This window comes from Ochlerotatus camptorhynchus, unplaced genomic scaffold, assembly GCF_037179485.1.
Source record: "Ochlerotatus camptorhynchus isolate MF236.1 unplaced genomic scaffold, CSIRO-AGI_Acam_v1.1 ptg000116l, whole genome shotgun sequence".
NCBI classification, from domain to species: Eukaryota; Metazoa; Arthropoda; class Insecta; order Diptera; family Culicidae; genus Ochlerotatus; species Ochlerotatus camptorhynchus.
In genome coordinates, this window is record NW_027040606.1 from 516,348 (window position 1) to 536,988 (window position 20,641).

The 20,641-nt window shown below is 40.8% G+C and overlaps 1 protein-coding gene across 7 annotated transcripts in view; it reads right to left on the reverse strand.

Moving 5' to 3' along the window:
- The window catches only part of ClC-a (chloride channel protein 2), a 188,843-nt gene that overhangs the window by 114,468 nt on the left and 53,734 nt on the right, over positions 1–20,641 (reverse strand). The window contains exon 1 of one of the 7 annotated variants that reach the window (XM_065220113.1): positions 8,177–8,417. The exons of 3 other annotated variants lie outside the window; for them this stretch is intronic. In XM_065220113.1, coding sequence (XP_065076185.1) covers positions 8,177–8,308 — 132 coding nt within the window. In that variant the 5' untranslated portion in view covers positions 8,309–8,417. Of the gene's footprint in view, positions 1–8,172; positions 8,418–20,641 lie in introns of those variants that run through there. 3 more of the 7 variants (XM_065220119.1, XM_065220124.1, XM_065220116.1) reach the window with 3 other exon arrangements.

Here is a 20,641-nt window from a genome sequence, read left to right on the forward strand (position 1 = left end):
CATGGATGCTAACCATTTACGACAGGCCCGTATTCAGTCAAACATTATGAATGCAAAATCAGTAATCAAATTGATTTCATTGAAAGCAGAATTGGTTTTACGTTTCATGCAACAGTGTAAAATGTTGATCTCATTTTTGCTGCGTTAAGTCAACCAAAATGAGATCAAATGGAGTATTCAAAATAAGTTACATCATAACAGCAAATTCTGATTTCAATTTGATCTCTTACTTTGCTCGGGGTTTCACCTGTGCACCCAATGCCTTGGTTTTCTTTGCATGCACGTAACCTATAGCTCATACCGTAGTAGGCTGTGTATAAAAGAAAATGATTTACTTAGTTTGACAGTTGCACCATGACGAAGTGGCAGCGTATTCGTGATTTGTTCCACGCGCAAATGTTGCAAAAAGACATTTCAATCGCCGTGGGAGTGTCCCGGTGGATCGTCAAACGGGTCATAGACCGAGAAAAGAAAGGACAACTATACGCGAAGGTGGCCACAGGTCGTTCGAGGTCAGCTTGGGTACCGAGGGTTATCGCTGCTATCAAAAGGATAGGTGAATCCAGTGCGTTCAATAAGGAAAAGGGCAAAGGAACACGGGATCAGTGACTTTACGGCACGGAAGATCGTAAAGGAAGATTGCGGGGCGAAGTCGAGGGCACGGAAAAAACTCACATGATTACCAGCCGCATCCGGGAGCTACGAGTCGAACGATGCAAGAAAATCTTGAACTTCCTTAAGCGAAAAAATCCGGTAATCCTGTTCACCGAGGAGAGCATGTTTACCGTCGATCCCGTATCAAATTCCAGAACCGACCGGTATATTAGTTCTCTTCCGGTAAAAGACGTGGCCGACGAGCACAAGAACGTGTATCTGACCAAGCATCCTGCTAGCGTTATGGTGTTTGGATTGGTGGCTTCCGATGGCAAAAAATGGACCCGGTGTTCATTCCAGAAGGTGAAAAGGTCAACACGGAGGTCTACATCGGGATTTTAAGTAAGTATGTTCTTCCGTTGATCAAAGAACAGTACGGTCCGAATCCAAATGTTGTATTTCAACAAGATGGGGCTCCGTGCCACACCTCGAACCGCATGAAGAAGTGGTTGCATGAACATCTCCCGTTCTGGGCGAAGGATAAGTGGCCGCCATCCAGCCCCGATCTTAATCCACTGGATTACTCAATATGGCTCATGAAGGCCAAGGCCTGTTCTAAACGCCACCCGAGTACAGCAAGCCTCAGACAAACATTGACCCGTACCTGGAGAGAAATTGATCCAGACTACATTATTAGAACCTGCCGTGCATTCCGGAAGCGTGTGGAGGCCGTAATTGCAACAAGTGGAAACTCGATCGATGACTAACATAGTTTAAGACTCTGAGAAACATCCCCCTTTAAATAAATAGAAAATCTCGAAAACGAAATTTTCGAGAATTTTTTTAAATTTGACATTGTTCAATGGTGCAAACATTATCACGTATACGCGCCTGGCGTTACCGGTAGGACAATATCGGTAATCACGGTTTACATGGGTTAATTCCACAGGCATGGTGGCCAGATACATAGCGTCATACAAATCATTCTCCTCGGATGAGCGATCTTCATAGCCACCGGTATCTCACCCTGTTTAAGTAATCAGGATTCGTTCAATAAATATTATGATATCCTATTGTGCAGTCTTCGACATATAGGCTTAAATAGGCTTTCTTTAAACATTGTTTTATGTTTTATTCAGCAATACAGATATATCTCAATCCTCAAAATAACGTAACTTTTAGTTTTGACTTTAATTCTCGATATCTCACAAATGCAAATTCAATTATTCCAATTGGCATGACCCATGGATGGAGGATTGTCTCACATCTCTGATGGTGTTATTACTTTGCTTGATTTAATGATTGTTAGCTAGAAATAAGCGATCGAGGTAAAAAGTGACTGTTGCGTTATATCAAGGTATACCTGAACACATTTCAACAACCTTAACCCGATCCTTAACTCCTTCAAACCTTCCTCTTGGCATGCAACAGAATCACATACGACATTCGATAAACTTTTTTTTAAATCTCCACTAATCTTCATGTAGCCGTACTACGCTTGCAGCCGATTGAACAGTTCCACCTCCACCTCGCAGTTGTTATAGCTGTTGTACTGTTCCATAATCAACGCCATGGACGAAGTACCACACCCAGCTTGCCGGAATCCATCCGACGGAGTACAGCTAAGGAACCGGCAAGCACCAGGGCTACTATCAGTCTTCTTGGAGCAGATTTGGTTTGGTTTGCTTATTCGGGTGAAATTTCCGTGCTGCAGCAGTGATTGTAGGCTCTATACTAGACTGATGCAAAATTTTAAATTTCCGCTCCACAGTGCTCACATGGTTCCAAATTGGGCTCTGATTAGCCTCCCAAAATTTGAACTCATTTAGTGAGAAACTGACTTGGCACAAACCATTTGAAGTCTATATGGGGATTACTATGAAGAAACCATAATTTCGGTTCATATCGATCTCAAAATTCACCAGTTTACTCTACTTTAAAAAATTACAGCTGAACTTGATGAAAATTTTCCCAGCTACAACTTTGTTCAAGACCACTTTTCGATCAAATGTAAGGAACAAAAATTATTAATGATTCAAGTCACTGATGTCTTATGATTAAGCTCAGTCAACTGCTCAGCTGGCGTTTATGGCGCGTAAAATAGAGGACAAAAATCATGGCTACTTTGTCACACTGCAGAATACAGTGTTGCCCACAATACAGTTGCTTAATCTTGCCATAATCTCTTAAACAATTAATAACTATTTAATTTGACGTTTGGCATTTGTTAACAGTACAATATGTAAAAAGGCTAGAAGACAATGAACAAAAAGTTTTGTTTTCCCATAGTAATTTCCATATAAACTTCAAATTGTTTGTGCCAAGTCAGTTTCTTATCAAATGAGTTTAAACTTTCGGAGGCTAATCAGGACCCGATTTGAAACCGTTTGAACACTGTGGAACGCAAATTTCAAATTTTGCATCAGTCTACTGTATACATCAATTTGTTTTTATCTCGCGTTGTTTTCTTGCACAAACACAAACAAACAATTACAAAAGTCATTATAACTTCAGGGTTGCCAAACTCACGGGATACGTGATTGAAACGCTTCGGCACAGCGTTTGGCATAGCTTTCGGCACAGCGAAAACTATCGGCACAAATTGAGGTGTGCAGAGTTGATTACCCCTTGGTAAGAACTTTAAATACGATGATTCATTAATTTCTCTCAGATGTTAATTGATTCTACAAAAATGCTTATGTTCTTTAATTTTTTCATATATAACAAAAGTTTTCGAAAATACGTTCATTTATGAGATTACTGAAAATCTAAAAATAACTTGTATATTGTATATTTGAAGTTGAGGTCCCCGAGGATTTGGTCACACTTGAGCTTTGAATTTATATGAAAATGTTAACACTTAAAGCCTGGTACGCAGCTGAAAAGTAATGACGTTTTTACTTGCTACGGGATAGGACACGGAATGCTAAAGAAATTTCTTTTCCTTAGCATTTCTTGACCCAGTACGCAGTTCAAAAGAAATCGGTAAAGGAAAGATCGATCACATTAGTATCGTGATCGACATGAAGGTGGCGCATTCTGAATGCAATTTCATTTTGCTTGCGGAATAATGGTCTGACCAATTATTCCGTTAGGTAAGTTTAACTTTTGTTGTAAAAATGATGTTTTGGATGCATTGTAACAACATAAAAACTGATAATTGTTGATTTTAAAATTAGACGACACCTACCTATGAATTCAAAATTTAGCAAAAGACACCTCCCTATAGCTGTCAAATTTACTTTTGGGAATATTCCTCAAAAATTACTTTTCCGTTTTCTTTTCAGCTGCGTACCAGGCTTAAAGCCTGGTACGCAGCTGAAAAGTAATGACGTTTTTACTTGCTACGGGATAGGACACGGAATGCTAAAGAAATTTCTTTTCCTTAGCATTTCTTGACCCAGTACGCAGTTCAAAAGAAATCGGTAAAGGAAAGATCGATTACATTAGTATCGTGATCGACATGAAGGTGGCGCATTCTGAATGCAATTTCATTTTCCTTGCGGAATAATGGTCTGACCAATTATTCCGTTAGGTAATTTTAACGTTTGTTGCAAAAATGATGTTTTGGATGCATTTTAACAACATAAAAACTGATAATTGTTGATTTTAAAATTAGACGACACCTACCTATGATCTCAAAATTTAGCAAAAGACACCTCCCTATAGCTGTCAAATTTACTTTTGGGAATATTCCTCAAAAATTACTTTTCCGTTTTCTTTTCAGCTGCGTACCAGGCTTAATTTGGGTTTACAGGCCGGACTCGATTATCCGGGGCTCGATTATCCGGAGAAAATGGCTCGATTATCCGGAGTCATATTTTTTTTCCCTATCTTGCAAATTATTTTTCATAAATCGCTCGGAAAACCGACTTTCGATCCGAGGACGAGTAACATACATCATTCGACTCAGTCTGACAAGATCTGGAAATGACTTTATTTAAGTGTTTGTGTGCCTTTGTTACAAAATCCGGCGTTAAAGGGTTTTCGATTAACTTTGACCTGAAAGGAATCAAACATATCATGTGCCACAACAACATACAAAAACTGAATCACATGATGGTCCGTTCACCAATTACGTCACGTTTCAGGGAGGTGGGGAATGGCAACCAAAATTTTTGAAGATCCGTAAAAAAATGTACCAAAGGGTCTTTAACCCTCCGTTACTCGTGCTGTTGTACTTTGTACAACACACATGAGTTTTCCATTGCCATTTTGTTGCTGAGTTACCAATCGATCTGAAACCAACGAGTATTCCTCAAAAAACTTGTTTTGATCTAAACAAGCTAAACTTTGATTACAGTAAACACCTAAAAAATGCGAATAATAGGGAAAATGTAAATGGAAACCGTGAAAACTGTGACCATACTAGTGGGATTTGACTTAATTGATTACAACATGGAATATATCAAGATTCTGACAAGATGGAAAGTTACTGTTTCTGACAAAGTTGTTCAGGAGATCATAGCCTTGTCGCTGGCGGACAGTAGTTCAGAATTTTCTCACTACGTAGCGCTAGTATACATGTGAAATTCTCGCATGTGATATATCTCGAGATCCTGACCAGATAAAAAGTTACTGTCTTTCACAAAGTTTTTCAGGAGATCAAAGGCTATTCAGAATTTGCTCACTACGCGACGCTAGTATACACGTGAAATTCTCATATAAAATATCTCGGGTTCCAAACCATATAGAAAGGTACTGTCTTCGGCATAGTTGTTCAGGATGTCAAGGCTTTTTCGCAGGTGGACAGTAGTTCAGAGTTTTCTCACTTTGCGGCGCTACTATAGATGTGAAACTCTTGCATATAAAATATCTCTAGATCCTGACCAGATAGAAAGTAAATGTATTCTGCAAAGTTTTTCAGGAAGTCAAGATCTTTTTGTTGGGTGACAATAGTTTAGAATTTTCTCACTATGCGGTGCTAGTATATACGTGCCTTTCTCCCATATTCAATAGCTTGAGATCTTGATCAGCTAGAAAGTTGCTGTCTTCGGCAAAGTTGTTTAGGAGGTCAAGAATTTTTGTCTGGTAAATAGTAGTTAATAATTTTCTCACCACGCGGCGTTAGTATACATGTACACTTCTCGCATATGCTATATCTCGAGATCCTGATCAGATAGAAAGTTGTTCAGGAGGTCAAGGTCTTTTGGCTGGTGGACAGTAGTACAGAATTTCATGATGCTAGTATACATGTGAAATTCTCGCATATAAAATATCTCACGTTCTTGACCAGATAGAAAGTTACTGTCATGAACAAAGTTGTTCAGGAGTTCAAAGCCTAGAGCCTTGAAAATTCTAAACTATTGTTCACCAGCCAAAAGACTTTGACCTCCTGAATAACTTTGTTGCAGACAGTAACTTTCTATCTTATTAGGATCTCGAGATATAGCATATGCAAGAAGTGTACATCTATGCCACGTGGTGAGAAAATTCTTAACTACTGTTTACCAGCCAAAAATGCTTTGACCTCCTGAACAACTTTGTCGAAGACAGTAATTTTCTCGTGTTATAAAAGTTGGCGGCGTTGGCGCGAGTAACGGAGGGTTAAGATCAGCATTGACTATGTCAGCATCAGACATAACATCGAATTCCGCATTCTCGTCTTCATTTTCGCCTGCAGCCGTTTTATCAGCAACCATCAGTTGAATTGTTACACTATCATCCCTAGAGCACCGGAACTAATATTTGCAATGTTAACATTTCAAAAATATTAACGGAAAATGGTCGAAATTGACCGAGTGTGTCAAGTTAGCAACCGCGTCAAATATGGTGCCTTCACGCCGTGATTTTTAGCCAAGCTCAACTTTGTCTCTACATACTCGTGAGAGTCGCGAGATTACGATTTTTCTCAAGTTGAGGGGTCCCATGGCGTGGTTGGCTACACGTTCGCTTCTCAAGCGGATGGTCCATGGGGTTCAATTCCATTGATCTTCTTATCGAATTTTGATGCATTTTAATGTGCCTCATTATCCAAGTCCGATTCTGGTCACTTCCAGGGGCACCTGGAACTTGTCCGGAAGTGGCCAATATGGTCCAAGGTACTTAATTGTTTCCACCATTGATCTGGTTATCGAATTTTGATATAATCTGATGCGTCGCATGATAGGTCATTATTCAAGTCTGGTTCCGGCCACTTTTCCGGAGGCACCCGGAACTTGCCCGGAAGTGGCCAATATGGTCCAAGGTACTTAATGTTTGCCACCATTGATCTTGATATCAAATTTTGATTTAATTTGATGTGTCGCTTAATGGGTTTTGTTCCTTTCAAGTCAAATTTAGCCTCATGACCCATAAACGCCGGAACTTCGAAACAAATGGTCCGATTCCATAATCCTTCAATAGCGTTCAATGGGACCACTAAAAACATTAAATGAGACCACATGAGAACAAAAAAAAATTTTTTTTAATGGCTCGGTTATCCGGAGGGCTCGATTATCCGGAGTGAATTTTTTTTTTCAAGACTCCGGATAATCGAGTCCGCCCTGTACTTGATCCCTGAAAGTTTGGACATACTTGGTCCCGGGATGTGTATGAAAATCAAGGGATCAAGTCTTCACCCATTTTTTAAAATGCGTGTTTGAACATCTTTCTGGAAAACGTAATTTTGATGATTCATGTTCGAGGCTTGAGAGTTTTTATAAGGTTCCGTAAGAAGTTTCCGCATAAGTAAATGCAAAAACAGCGTCAAATTATGATTTCCCCGTTGAGATGTATCCGAAATTATAACACTTCATCAAGTTTGCCCACTCTCCCCCTATATACTTGAATAACCTCGCTCCGTTCAAGAATGAATGAAAGCCAAACTCCTCCACTCGAGTAAATTATTATCAGGCGGCTATGCTTGCGACCGCAACGCCGACAGCCGACAAGCTAGTGATGTTTCTCTATATATAGGCGGCATTTTTCGCATTGTAAGGGATTAATACACCAACGCTCGCGGTGCGATATCAATTTTATATCGGGTCAGGTTCCACTTTCTTATCAGCGGCGACGTAATTTTGAGTTTCATTTCGATATCAAATTTGTAAAATGGTGTGCTTTACGTTACATGTGAATAATCCAAACACGTCAATAAACCAAACACGCCAAACTTATCAACTGCCGCGGCAATCAATCGTTCCCGAAAAATAAAACTGATCGAAAATAATTTCAAAATATTTCGAATCCCAATGAGGCGCAGATGTGCTCCGCCCACTAAGCCTGCTCTGATCAGCAGGTGTAATTCAAGCTTAGCTCAACCGGCAGACCGGACGACGAATCGTCTCGTTCGCCAGTGACTATTTTCCTCCGATGAGAACGACTCGAAAACGGCTGATCGAACTAAGTACCCTGCACCGCATCAGCTGGTTGGAGACGAAATTAACATCGCTGCCATATGCGATCGAAAGCGGTGAGGTTGTGACGTAAAAGTCGTTTTATTTTCATCCGAGCGCGAGAGAACCGCATTGAGATTACGATTCACTCTCCGGTGATAGTTTACGCTACTGGCCACGAGGTGGCACAGCACAGTTTCACAGATCGGCACTAACGACTTCCTAGACAGTATCAGTATGCTATAGGATACATAAATCAAACCTACGGTATTTTCGTTGCTATCCATTCCATCTCCGGGTCCTTGGTAGCCCACTTCGGTCAGAAGCTGCTGTGTGATTGGATTCATACGCACTTGTTTGCCGGTCGAGCATTGTCGATCCAAATGAACCCGTCCCATTCCTTGCACAAACACGAAAAAAAAAGAATACGGAAGCTGTCTTTTCGCACTACAACCGAAAGACCCGTTCCGAACTTTCGCTCAAGATCTTGTTGTATTCTTCAATTTTCAGCACGGTGCAGAAACCGGGATAAACTTTAAGGCGGAATACGCTCGCCGCACGCGTATCAATGACCGGACGATGACTGCGCGGGCGTCCGGAGCTGACACCCGCAAAATCTTATCCGACTCAATTTCGGAAGATATTATATCAGTTGTGATATCAGTTGGAATAAATCTCAAATGATATTGATAAAATTCAATAGATTGGAAAAAAAAATTCGACTCAACGAAGGGTAGGAACCAAGCCGCAGGACAAAGCATAGCCTTAGTCAGCGTTGCTCAACTACAATATAATGTTGGTTCATTAATATTGTTAGTTCAAGGTTCTTGACAAATGTTAAAATGTTACAAATTTTCTCACTTGATTTTTTTTTCTCAAAAAATCCTTCTTTTTCATTCCTTTATTTAACGTCGGTTTCTGTTCCGCAATCTAGTGCGAATCACCGACGGACATCGATTGCCATCCATTAACGGCAATCGAAGGTTTAGGGAACCCATCAACACACATGGGCCGGGACCAGCCCAGTGGCAGGCGCGTAGGCAACATGTTATACCGTGACAGCGGGCCCAGCACAGCAAAATAAACGATTTGAGCCCGGGACATGCTGCCTACCGTCAAACGCTGCTGTTGGTATAGGCCTTGTCACTGGCCTGGCCGGGACCAACGGCTTTACTTCCCTTCCGAAGCAAGACGTGACCAGAGATTTTTATGCCTCAAAAAAATCCCACCGACCTCGGCTGGGATTGAATTCAGACGCAGACCCATTGTACACTGGGGACAAAATCGAAACAATGTGTTAAAATTCAATAACTTCGGTGCTCGCTGGAACAAGAGACTAAAAAATAGTCATTCTTATAGAAAAAAGTCTCAGGAATCGATTGGATTGGGTTTCATCTTGGGCACGATAGGGTAAGTTGGGGTTTTTCACAGTTTTGCCCTAAAATCTCCTATTTGAATGATTTGAATGCTGTATCTCAAGATACCGATGATATAGACGGATGATTTCTTCGCAATGTTGATCAGGAGGTCAAGAAATGTTGGATGATGGACAGAACAATTCGGAATTCTTCCGCTAGGCGGCGCTAGTGAGCATTCGAAGTGAATATGTTTGCGCTGCTGTATCTCAAGATCCTGACTATTTAGACGGATGATTTCTTCGGCAAAGTTGATCAGGAGGCCAAGGACTATTGGATGATGGACAGAAAAATTCGGAATTCCCCCGCTTGGTGACGCTAGTGAGCATTTAAAGTTAATATGTTTGTGCTGCTGTATCTCAAGATCCTGACTTTTCAGACGGAAGATTTCTAGGGCAAAGTTGATAAGGAGGTCAAGGACTGTTGGATGATGGACAGAACAATTCGGAATTCTTCCGCTCGGCGGCGCTAGTGAGCATTCGAAGTGTATATGTTTGTGCTACTGTATCTCAAGATCCTGACTATTTAGACGGATGATTTCTTCGAAAAAGTTTATCAGGAGGTCAAGGACTATTGCATGAATGACAGAACAATTCGGAATTCCCCCGCTAGGTGACGCTTGTGAGCATTTGATGTGTGTGTGTGTGTGTGTGTGTGTGTGTGTGTGTGTGTGTGTGTGTGTGTGTGTGTGTGTGTGTGTGTGTGTGTCTGTGTGTGTGTGTGTGTGTGTGTGTGTGTGTGTGTGTGTGTGTGTGTGTGTGTGTGTGTGTGTGTGTGTGTGTGTGTGTGTGTGTGTGTGTGTGTGTGTGTGTGTGTGTGTGTGTGTGTGTGTGTGTGTGTGTGTGTGTGTGTGTGTGTGTGTGTGTGTGTGTGTGTGTGTGTGTGTGTGTGTGTGTGTGTGTGTGTGTGTGTATGTGGTGTGTATGGGTGTGTGTGTGTGTGTGAGCAACAGGGACACATCTGCGGTACTTTTCCAACGGAACATTCAAATGTCTTCTTCATCGCTCTCCTCGTTACGCTCACCGGGGTCATCATCTTCTTCGTCACTCTCTTCGATGAGTTCACCGAAAATCTGCTTTTCAAGAGTGTTATACAACTCCATAACTTTGGTAGGATCCAATACTCTAAAATAAAGCGCCAGGCAACTGATGAGCCGCAGATTTTCCACCAGGTCCTTGTGTACGCCGATGATTTTTGCAAATTTTCCGGGTTCTGCCAATAAACGGCGGGCCATATTGCCGTTATTGCAGCATTAAAAGAGCGTCGTGAATATGCAATGGTTTCATTTGTAAAAGATATCATTTTCATTTCTAGGGCAAAGTTGATCAGAAGGTCAAGGACTATTGGATGATGGACAGAACAATTCGGAATTCCCCCGCTTGGTGACGCTAGTGAGCATTTAAAGTTAATATGTTTGTGCTGCTGTATCTCAAGATCCTAACTATTTAGACGGATGATTTCTTCGACAAAGTTTATCAGGAGGTCAAGGACTATTGGATGAATGACAGAACAATTCGGAATTCCCCCGCTAGGTGACGCTTGTGAGCATTTGAAGTTAATATGTTTGTGGTACTGTATGTTCATGTTTTCTTCTTTGTGTGTGTGTGTGTGTGTGTGTGTGTGTGTGTGTGTGTGTGTGTGTGTGTGTGTGTGTGTGTGTGTGTGTGTGTGTGTGTGTGTGTGTGTGTGTATGTGTGTGTGTGTGTGTGTGTGTGTGTGTGTGTGTGTGTGTGTGTGTGTGTGTGTGTGTGTGTGTGTGTGTGTGTGTGTGTGTGTGTGTGTGTGTGTGTGTGCGTGTGTGTGTGTCTGTGTGTGTGTGTGTGTGTGTGTGTGTGTGTGTGTCTGTCTCTGTGTGTGTGTGTGTGTGTGTGTGTGTGTGTGTGTGTGTGTGTGTGTGTGTGTGTGTGTGTGTGTGTGTGTCTGTGTGTGTCTGTGTGTGTCTGTGTGTGTCTGTGTGTGTCTGTGTGTGTGTGTGTGTGGGAGCAACAGGGACACATCTGTGGTACTTTTCCAACGGAACATTCAAATGTCTTCTTCATCGCTCTCCTCGTTACGCTCACCGGGGTCATCATCTTCTTCGTCACTCTCTTCGATGAGTTCACCGAAAATCTGCTTTTCAAGAGTGTTATACAACTCCATAACTTTGGTAGGATCCAATACTCTAAAATAAAGCGCTAAGCAACTGATGAGCCGCAGACTTTCCACCAGGTCCTTGTGTACGCCGATGATTTTTGCAAATTTTGCGGGTTCTGCCAATAAACGGCGGGCCATATTGCCGTTATTGCAGCATTAAAAGAGCGTCGTGAATATGCAATGGTTTCATTTGTAAACGATATCGTTTCGCACCGCATTGACTCCACAGAACTTTTATCAAAATTAAATTTCCATGCACCTGCTCGGCAACTCCGAAATCGAAATTTATTTGCCTTAAAACATCATCGCACAATTTATGCAAAATATGGGCCATTAAACCGCATGATGGCCTCTTACAATCAATACTGCTAAACCATTGACTTTACAATGTCTCGGCATAAACTAAAACAATATTTTTACTTCATAAAGCATTATAACTCATAAAAAATAGGAAAGCTGACACTGATTAATTTTTATTAAAGAAAAATTATACTTTTAACCTTTTGTCCAAAGTTGACGAAATAAATAAATAAATTTAAGAAAACATAACTGTATTCTAATCTGTACTAGTCTACGTTGGTTGACGAAATAAATAAATAAATAAATAAAAAATATGGCTCTAATCGCGAAGTGAGAGGGGTGTTCAGATGCTCGAAATTTTCATACCCAGATTTTCCAATATATATTATTACATAATCTTTTATTTGTTGGCTGGTGGGCCTGCAAACACTTTAAATCGATTTATCTCCGTAAATATGGCTCTAATCGTGAAAAAAGGGGTGTTCAGATGCTCGAAATTTTCATACCCGGACTTCCCAGAATATAATATTAAAAAATCATTTATTTGTCGGCTGGTGGGCCTGCCAAACCTTTAAATCGATTTATCTCCATAAATATGGCCCTAATCGCGAATAAAAAAAAATAAAAATAAAAAAAAATAAAAAATAAATCGCGAAAAGAGGGGTGTTCAGATGCTCGAAATTTTCATACCCGGACTTCCCAGAATATAATATAACAAAATCTTTTATTTGTTGGCTGGTGGGCCTGCCAAACCTTTAAATCGATTTATCTCCCTTAATATGACTCTAATCGCGAAAATACGGGTGTTCAGATGCTCGAAGTTTTCATACCCGGATTTTCCAGTAAATAATTTTACAAAATCTGTATCTTTAGCTGACTACAGTTTTGGATTTAGCGCACGATTTTACATGGGAAATGACCATCAGCATACAAAGTTCAAATATGCCGTAAACTAGTGATAATTTTGATACCGGCAAGCTCCGTTGACTAATATCTTATGACTGTTCACCGAACCAGACAAAATCACGCGGAGACTCTCTACGACACTTGGCCATATGAATGGATGCCAAAAAAGCAGAGCTAGATAAGAGCCAGCCGTCTAATTGAATCGACACCGTATCATTTTCCTCCTCCCTCCATCCTCGTTCTCTTCAGTCTAGTACATTGATGAAACTGTGGAATGGAAGCGTGGGAGACAATTTCAATAAGGGCAAGAAAACAACGCATACATACATACTTACTTATAACTACATGTGAGGAAGTTTATCATTGCTCCATCTTGTCTGCCTAACTTTTGGCGAAAACGGTTTATTCCACACCTACCTACATTGCAACGGAACGGTTGCGACGACGAACCGTCTACAAATCTATCTGTCTCAATAATTCTCCAACGTTGCTGAGCTTAAAGTGCTTATTAGCACATGGATGTCATTTGCCATTCATTAAAAAGTAGAGACAATCTATGGAATGCATTATAAATTTTAGCAAAACTACCTTCAAACCTTGTGATTTACCGGACCCTATCAACGTAACCTTAATCATTACCGGTGAAATATCTCTCAAAAGTAACCTTCATTAATATGTGCGCAAAATTTACCCGATACCGGATAGTTCCAGTCAAAGAGGAAAACCCCCACAAAGGTAGCAAATCAATTCTCAACTGGTATCCACTGGCGATATTCCAGTATACGAAGAAATTGATGTGACGCAATGCAACGAGTGCACGTGATTGAACCGCTCTGTCGCATGCAAGGTATCTCTGCACCACCCGCCGGTCGCTTGGAACGATTAAAAGCTAGATGAGCTCATCCTTCGATATGATCAAAGCCTCCCCGGCTGGTGCTTCCGTTAAGCTGATTGAGTTACTTAAAATTATCCCGTTGGAGATAAGATATTGAGCCACGTTGCAACTATTGGATATTTGATCGCTTCGCATTAGACTAATTAACCTCGCGATCGAACCGCAATCGCAATCACCATCGATCGTCAACGTCTCGAAAATGCAAAATGCAAGGCACGGAGCGGTGTTTGTGTGTTTCCGTGAGACCTTTTATTTGCGCATTAAAAGTGTTGGCATGCTCGGCATTGGACTTCGGCGGGCAGGCACGTCCACTTGGTAGGCCTTCCAGTGTCCACGTGGGGACTACATTTAGATATTTCTCTACCGCGCTGAAATTTTGAGTCTACTTTTGCGGTAAAAAGTTATTGAACGGTACGGCAAAAATATAAACGACACATAAAGAATTCACACCTTGCACTCAAATGATCATAATTGCCTATAAACCTGCTTGATCAGAAGCAATAGACGCAAGTGGAAAGTAGTAATAGAAAATTAAATAGTTTCAATTGAAAATATAGAAAGAACACTAGGCAGAATTGAGAGATTGCGCATGGAAGTTCTTTTAGAAAACAAAAAGAACCAAGCACTTTGGAATATCTCGGACTGAAATGTTGTCTAAAAGAGTAAAGAGACTTTCACTTGGATAACATTTTAGGATTCTAGCGCTGAAGCATTGACTAGAGAATAAGACGAGATGAGAATGCCAAACTGTCTTTTGAGGATAATTTTAGAGGAAGTTTAGGGATTCTACAAGAACTTTACAAATAATCTAACTAGAAATTTCAGGAAATTTCGAGAAGAATCTCATGAAAATTGCATGGAGAAGTAAAGGTAAGCTTTAAGGTAGTTCTGAAGAGACTTTCATGGAGATTGTGTTTATAGTTCCAGGGAACTCGAAAGAAAACTGGGAGTTTCAGGAAGCATTCCTTCAAAATGAATTATCTCCACGGCAAATTTCACTACCAGGCTGCTTCAATCCTGAAGCTACGCTTAACTCACGACTGAAAATCTCTTAAATGTTGATAAATCAATCAAGCAATGAAACATTTTTAGGAGATAATATGGATAAAAATTCCATGGAAATATAATTCTTATAATAGCTCAAACAATTCTTTGCAGTTTGAAGATAGTTTCAAGAGAATTCCTAAGAATTTAGAGGAATTTTCAAAGAATTTCTGGAAGGGTTAAGCAATAAATTTTGAGCATATAACTATGAGCAGTTCTCCAAGAGAATCTGAAGAAATTTTGAAGAAAAGAATACTAAGAAGAGTTTCAAGAGTGTTCCAAGAGATCCTCTTATTTAAGGGCATTTTGAGAAGAATTCTGAGGTGGAATCCAAGGAAATTTTGGGAGAATACCTTTTTGGAGCATTCCAAGATTTCCAAGACAATTTTCAAGCGAATTCTGAAGAAAATTATGGAGAAAAATTAAACCAATTTGCGCAAGAATTAGCAAGAATGCGAAAATAAATTAAAATTGAATTTCAAAAGCTTTCTGCAAGGAATTTCTAAAGTGTTCTGCACAGAATTTCGAGTCTGTTATGGAGAAAGTTATAATGATCCTAAGCAACTACTATACTTGATAAATTTGCACAAATTTTTATACATGACATCCTAAGAAACAATTTAATTAAATTTATCATTGAACATTTTTCAAGATTTCGAGCACAGAAATTTAAAAAATCTTAAGATTCCCAGAATAAATTTCAAGATCCTGGTCTTAGAAAACTGTTTAAGTTTATTGAACTATAAATCTCATAAAAGTGTAAAAGAAAGATTTATGAAAAAAATCATCCATAGACGTGCATTCAATAAACTCAGAAAAGGAGAAATTTGAGGCAAGAAAAGGTTTTACGGTTCTTAAATGATCAAAAGTATTCAAAATGAGACACTCTGGCACCTTTCAAAAAAAAAAAATTTAGCTCAAACATAATTTTTGACATCCTTTAATGACTGGCAGCTTGAGTAGAGGCTTTCTTCTTCTTCCTCGCATTTCATGCGTATGGCATATTAGCTTATTGCTTGCTCTCAACTTAGTGTTCTAGATGCACTTCCACAGTATTAATTGAGAGCTTTCGATGCCTGTACCATTTTTGCATTAGTATAATTGTCTGGCAAGTACAATCATACTCTATGCCCAGGGAAGTCGAGAAATATTCCAACCCGAAAAATTCCTAGACCGGACCGGGAATCGAACCCAGCCACCTCCAGCATGGTCTTGCTTTGTAGCTGTGCCTTTACCGACTGAACTAAGGGAGGTCCCGTTCAGGAGAGGTAGGTGCCCCCTATTGTGTACAGTGAAGACAATTTTCACTTCATCGATGACAAACCTTTTTTCTATTATATTAACCCTTCGCCTGTGCAAAAAAAAAACTTACGTTAGCTGTACTTTGGGGTCAATTTGACTCCATATTCAAATTGTCATTTCTCAACGAAGGTTCAACAGATTTTTTAAATTTTAAATGTTTTGTGAAGTCAATATAATTGCGGCGCTGGTGGTGTAGTGGTAAGCGTGATTACCTTCCACCCCAGCAGGCCTGGGTTCAATCCCAGTCGGCACCGCCGGGATGTTTTGAGGCATAACATCTCTGATCACGCCTTGCTTCGGAAGGGAAGTAAAGTCGTTGGTCCGCGGTTCATGAGTTGATGGGTCGATAGGTAGGGTCCAGGTGTGGGAGCTGCCTCCCTGGCGTCGGTAGCATTGGTGCTCAGCACGGAAAACAAGATCGACGGAAAACAAACCAAAGGAAAAAAAGTCAATCTAATATACTTTCAGCTTAAATTATCAAAGTTTATTTTAGGGGGAGGAGGGATCATCGTAAAATTATAACCATGAAGTGGCATATTTTGATGTTAAAGATGTTTATATCACGAGATCCCTACTGCAAAGATATTCAGAAATAAAAGGTCTTCCAAACTATGGATAGTGTATGACAGAATATAATTAATAGATGGCGCTAAAACGAACACACATTATATAACGTAATCTACAGATCCTGCTCATATGGATGGTTCCCGTCTTCAGCAAAGTTGTTCAGATGGACAAGACCTATCTTTAGAAAATGAGTTTATTTCAGAATTCGCTCACAATATGGAACTAGTGTGACATTTGCCCTAACTTAATATCTTGACTAGATGGAAGGTTTCCGTCTTACACAGAGTTGTTCAGATGGACAAGACCTATATTATAATAAAGAGTTTAACTCAGAATTAACTCATCAGGTAGTGCTAGTGTGACATTCAGGGCAAACACTAACTTAGCATATTGACTAGATAGAAGGTTTATGTCTTCCGTAAAGTTGTTCAGATGGACAAGACCTAAGGTAAGGATATTAGTTCCGACGTCACTCATCAGGCGGCGCTAGAGTGACATTCAATTTGAATTGTTTACCCTAACTTCCCTAGCAGCACACATGTCACTGAACAATTGTGGTTACTTGTGTGCCACTTATTCCAGTCACAATCAAGTTGCAGCAGCTTATTTCGATCGAAGTGTGCTGCTTGGGTTAACATATGGACAAGATAGAAGGTTTCCGGACAAGACTTATCCTAAGGTAAAGAGTTTAGTTCAGACAATTCAACAATTAAAAATGAATGTCACACTAGTGCCCCCTGGTGAGTGAATCCGGAACTAAAATCTTTTCTTTAAGGTAGGTCTTGTCCATCTGAACAACTTTGCTGAAGACGGGAACCAGCCATATGAGCAGAATCTGTATATAGTATCTGTATAATGTGTATTAAGATGGCGCAACTTGATCATTTTCAATTTAGCGCAATCTAGTGAGTAAATTCTGCCGTACAGCGTACAGTATTCATAATTTGGAAGACCTAGTATTCTTAAATATTTTTGCAGAAGGTAACAACATATATGGTTTAGATCTCGTGATGTAAACATCTCTAACTGTAACCCACCTTCTTCTGGTTGCCTCACCACAACATTATCCGGCTTGACCGCACCAACTCCATGGGGGGAGGGGGGGGGGTGGAGGGTGTTGCGGTCGTCGTCAAGAAAGGAATCAAGTTCTATACCCTGCCTCACATCCACACTTCTATCATCAAAGCTCTTAAGGCCCACGCACATTAGATCCGGATCGGACGCGTTGCGGCAAAGTGACAGCCTAACTGTCAAATTTACGTCAACGCAACGCAAACCGATCTAATGTGGGTGGCCCTTTAGTGTGGAGGTGGAATCCCCAACTGGAAATGTCCGGTTAATTGCTGTTTACTGCCCTCGGGAGTGTGCCGCCAACAACGGATTAGCAAGCAAATTCAAGAACGACCTGACCGCCATCACTCGTACTCCCGATACATCGTTGAGGGCGACATGAATGCCCACCATGAAGCTTGTCAAAACTACCAGTGGAACCGGAACGATGTCTACTGTTTGACCATGCCCAACATAGACTGTATACTGGGGTGGGGCTTACAGCTTTCCCCCGAAGAACGCGTTACCCACTGAGTTGCACCCACCGCTTTGTCTTGGTGGGTTTTCAACCAAGCGCTCTGATTTTCTGCGAGTGACTAGTTCTCCATTGACCCTGCTCACATGCAAAAAATCAGACCGACTGGTTGAAACCCCGCCGAGAAAAAGCGGTGGGTGCAACTCAGTGGGTAACGCGTTCTTCGGGGGATAGCTGTATTTTTAATAATCGTTCGTGGGGGCGACCCCGGCGTAGCGGTTAGCATCCATACCTCTCATGCCAAAGTCACGAGTTCAAATCTCACCCCCGGACAAGTCACGAATGACCCAAGAGTGTTAAAGTGACTATAATAAACAAAAAAAAAAAAAAATCGTTCGTAAAATTATTATTGGGACTAATTAGGTAACATATCAAAATTTGAGCTTTTTTCGCTAACATTTAGACGTACCGCAAGGGTTCTAATGATCTTGTGACCCTGACTTGAGGTCGAAAATGTTGTCTATTTTACGATATCTTCGTTCGTTCTCGAGATATATGGTAAAGCGAGGTTCCCGCACATGAATTTACGCTTACATATTGATATAGGGAAAATAGATGTAATGTTGGCCTAAATGCCCCTAATTTGGGCCCATACATAAACTCAGAAATCGACTAAATTTTCAATAACGTCCAAAAATATCCATTAGTACCGTCCCAATGACGAGTTCATCTAGATAAAATTGATAAATAGCAGATTTTTAGCGATGGGCCCAATCTTAGATCCATAGGCCAACATTAGAGCCATTTCCTCTATCACAATCAGCATCCTTGCAGTGATATATGAAGCGTGAGTAAATATTAGATTTAGAGAAAAAAAAGAGGGTGGTATTCTCTACAGAGAGAGAAAACAGGAAAAGGTAGGTGACAAGGTAAACTCTCTCTAGGGGAAATTGATGTTATGTCGGCCTAAATGCCCCAATTTGAGCCCATACAAAAAATCTTGAGATCTCTAGATGATCCCGTTCAGACGCCAAGACTCAATTATAACAATGGTAACATAAGTCGAAACAAGAATAATTAACAATACATTCGTAAACAAGCAGTTCGTGAGAAGTTAGTTAGATCACAATTCAAATACAGTCAACTCTCTTTCTCTCGCACTACCGATCATACTGGCTATAACGACAACGAAACCCCACCCTCAAGCTCCTCCCATGATCCTATCCTTCGACAATGTACCCCTCTAGCTTCGGGTAAGCCGCGAGTATTCGCCCAATTCCTACAAGGCATAGAAATAAGTGAATTTTGTTTCAAACAATAAGCAATTAATTATCGGCTCCGTAAAGCTAACGCGATTGAGCCTTCCAAATAAACGAACTAGATACAAAAAAAGCCTCATTATCTTCAACGCAATATTCTCCTTAACTCTGTGGAAATCTAGGACACTTCAACCGCATTTCCCATGCAAAATTCCAAACTTTACCACCGTAACTCAAAAGTCTTTCCTAACTCGTTAATCGCAAATATCTATTAAGAACGAGTTTACTGTAATAAGTTTTACTTTTATTTCACTCCTCGTTTTCTCCCTCTCCAAACAAGCTGGCAACATTAAACGGAAGCTGTTGGGCTCACTCACCAACACACTCACATAAGCAAGCAAAGCAGCAGCTGCTTCAAAACGAGCACAGATGAGTGTCGTGATTGTCGGGAATGACCAGATCGGTGATGGATCACCACCGAAGACGACATTCACCAGTTGCTTTTTACTTCTTTCGTCAACTTGATGGATTGTCATGGAGAGTGTTTCGACAAGCACATTGATAGGAATGTTACTACCATCAGCAGTTGAACGATCGTGATTGTGATAGGCCGCAACTCTGTGTGCGGGAACATCACTACGCCATATAATCAGCGTGGTTCATGCTAGAAGTTGCCTGCGTAAAGACTACCACAACGTCAACTGGGTGCAGTTCGGACGAATGTTGGACAGGAACATCGAAGAAAATCCACCGCTCGACACCGTAGATGACATCGACCGGGCGTTGGAAAGACTCCAACAGGCCAAATCCATGGTTGACGTTCCTGGTAAGGAGTAAGTTTGTTGCTATTGATTTCCACACCCAATTACTGATTCGCTTGAAAAATGTGAATAGACGCCAGTTTCAGAGGACTAGAGATCTAGACAAAAACGTGAAATGGTCGATCTGAACAGGACTCACTCCGGAATGTTAGTTTCGGGCATGTTGTCCAGAATATGGACGACCACTCCAGACCATTTTGGAAGGTAGCCAAGGTCTTGAAAACTCATCCCAAACCCTTTCCACCTCTCAAAGACGAATATGATGACGATCGGCTCTTCATCACCCCACAGGAGAAAGCAAATGCGATCGGCGAGCCTGTCGCTTCATCGCATTTGCTTGGCTCGATTATCCAAAGTGCACTCGAAGATCAGGTTGCACAATGCGTTCAAAACCAAGATACCTCCCCTTGTGTCGTTCCAACGGTGGATAAGATTACAGTACAACAGATTTGCTCAGCGCTTGAAATTCACCAAAAATGAAGGCTCCCACATTTGACGGCATATTCAAGTTAATCTTCAACATATGCTTGGAGCTAAACTACTTTCCAAGTGTCTGGAAGGTAG